Source organism: Ursus maritimus, unplaced genomic scaffold (genome assembly GCF_017311325.1).
Source record: "Ursus maritimus isolate PB19 unplaced genomic scaffold, ASM1731132v1 scaffold_23, whole genome shotgun sequence".
Lineage (NCBI taxonomy): Eukaryota > Metazoa > Chordata > Mammalia > Carnivora > Ursidae > Ursus > Ursus maritimus.
The window spans coordinates 37,907,300-37,908,777 of NW_024424786.1; the positions used below are offsets into that span (position 1 = coordinate 37,907,300).

The 1,478-nt window shown below is 43.6% G+C and overlaps 1 protein-coding gene across 1 annotated transcript; it reads left to right on the forward strand.

Moving 5' to 3' along the window:
* The first annotated feature begins 357 nt into the window (after positions 1 to 357).
* SCGB2A2 (secretoglobin family 2A member 2) lies at positions 358 to 1,079 on the forward strand. The gene is made up of 2 exons (XM_008707497.1): positions 358 to 454; positions 832 to 1,079. The coding sequence occupies exons 1-2, from the start codon at positions 400 to 402 to the stop codon at positions 1,077 to 1,079; spliced, it is 303 nt and encodes a 100-aa protein (XP_008705719.1). The 5' UTR covers positions 358 to 399.
* The last annotated feature ends 399 nt before the right edge of the window (positions 1,080 to 1,478 follow it).

The window sequence follows — 1,478 nt, forward strand, 5'->3', positions numbered from 1 at the left end:
TGAAGAAGGAGGAGGGAGGGGTGTGAGAAGGATATGAAGACCACACTAATAATAAAATGGATGACAACACAGGCTCACTTTGCTGTAATCTGATTAGTTAGCAAGAACTTTTGCATTAATTTCATCTGAAGACATGCATGATTATTGCAATTCCAAAATTGTTTTCGGTCGAACAATCTCTGTCTCCTTGGTTTCTATAAAGAGAGCAAAGGCTGGCTGGGTTGCAGTTGACTCTTGCCGTCATTTCCTGGTCCAAAGCCAGGTTCATTGTATGACTCATTCTCTCATTTATGGGAGGGATTAGTGGTGAACTGGAGAATAAAAGGACTCCTAGGCGCTCACCTCCAAAGTGAGTTCCTTCCTCCCTGTCTGACCAGCCAAACAGAGCTGCCCTCAACCATGAAGCTGCTGAGAGTCCTTGTGCTGATTGCCCTCCCTCTTTACTGCTCTGCAGGTGAGTTCTATGAGGGGACGGCAGCCTTTGGGCTGAAGATTGTGTCAGGGCCCTCTGGAAGACCTCTTGTTCCCCAAATTCCAGTACAGAGCATCTGATTTCTCCAGTGTCTTTGTGGTTCATGGTTACTAGTGTTTGGCTTCTCTGGGCTATGGAGGTAGTGTGGGGGTGGAGAGGGGGCATGCATGTTTTCAGGCAAAAAGAAAACCTAGATCCTGGCTTTACTCTGCTAGAATTGAGAACTCAAGATCATTCACCATAATCTTTCTGAATGTATGTGTCTATTTCGTTGTAAAAAGATGACCAACATCCTAGGGACTCCCAAAAAGGGCTTCACACCTACATAATTGGGACCTCACTTGCAAGTTTTCTTCTAGGTTCTGGATGCTCATTGCTAGAAGAGGTGGTTAACAAAACAATCGATTCTCAAGTGAGCACAGATGAATACCAAAACTTCCTTAAACCCTTCTCAGCTGGTCCTGAAACTGACAAGGCCATAGCAGAACTGAAGCAATGTTTTCTCAGCCAGTCAAGCGAAACTCTGAACAATGTTGGAGCATTGATGGTAACTATGGTTTCCTCTACTGAGATTTCAAACCACTGGACAAGAACAAGCAGGCTCTAAGTTTGTCAGTCATTGTGCCACAGCAGGGGTTGTGCATGCCTTATTTTATTTCAGTGAATTTAATTGTGGGTGCATGTGAATCCTTGGACATCCAGAAAGCCAGCCAAGGTCCCAGTGCTGACTTGCCTCTTCACTTTGTGGAATCTTTAGGGAACGATAAATGAAAAAGGCCAAAGAGGGAAACAACACACACACACACACACACACACACACACGCACACAGGGACACATTTTTCTATCAAGATAAAAAGCATCTGATTCTCAAGAAGAACCTCACTTGTAGAAATGATCAGCAAAAATGATCCCCTTCTTCATAGAAACAAAGAGGAAAATGTTCACAAGAATTTTTAATAGCCTCTAGGAGAACCCACTTGAAGAAAATTCTGTACATCTTATGAA

Bases quoted from the DNA above. Each gene is read 5' to 3' on its own strand.
- SCGB2A2 (XM_008707497.1), top strand. From the start codon at position 400: ATGAAGCTGCTGAGAGTCCTTGTGCTGATTGCCCTCCCTCTTTACTGC. The intron at 455-831 runs GTGAGTTCTATG...GTTTTCTTCTAG, and splicing joins CCCTCTTTACTGCTCTGCAG to GTTCTGGATGCTCATTGCTA.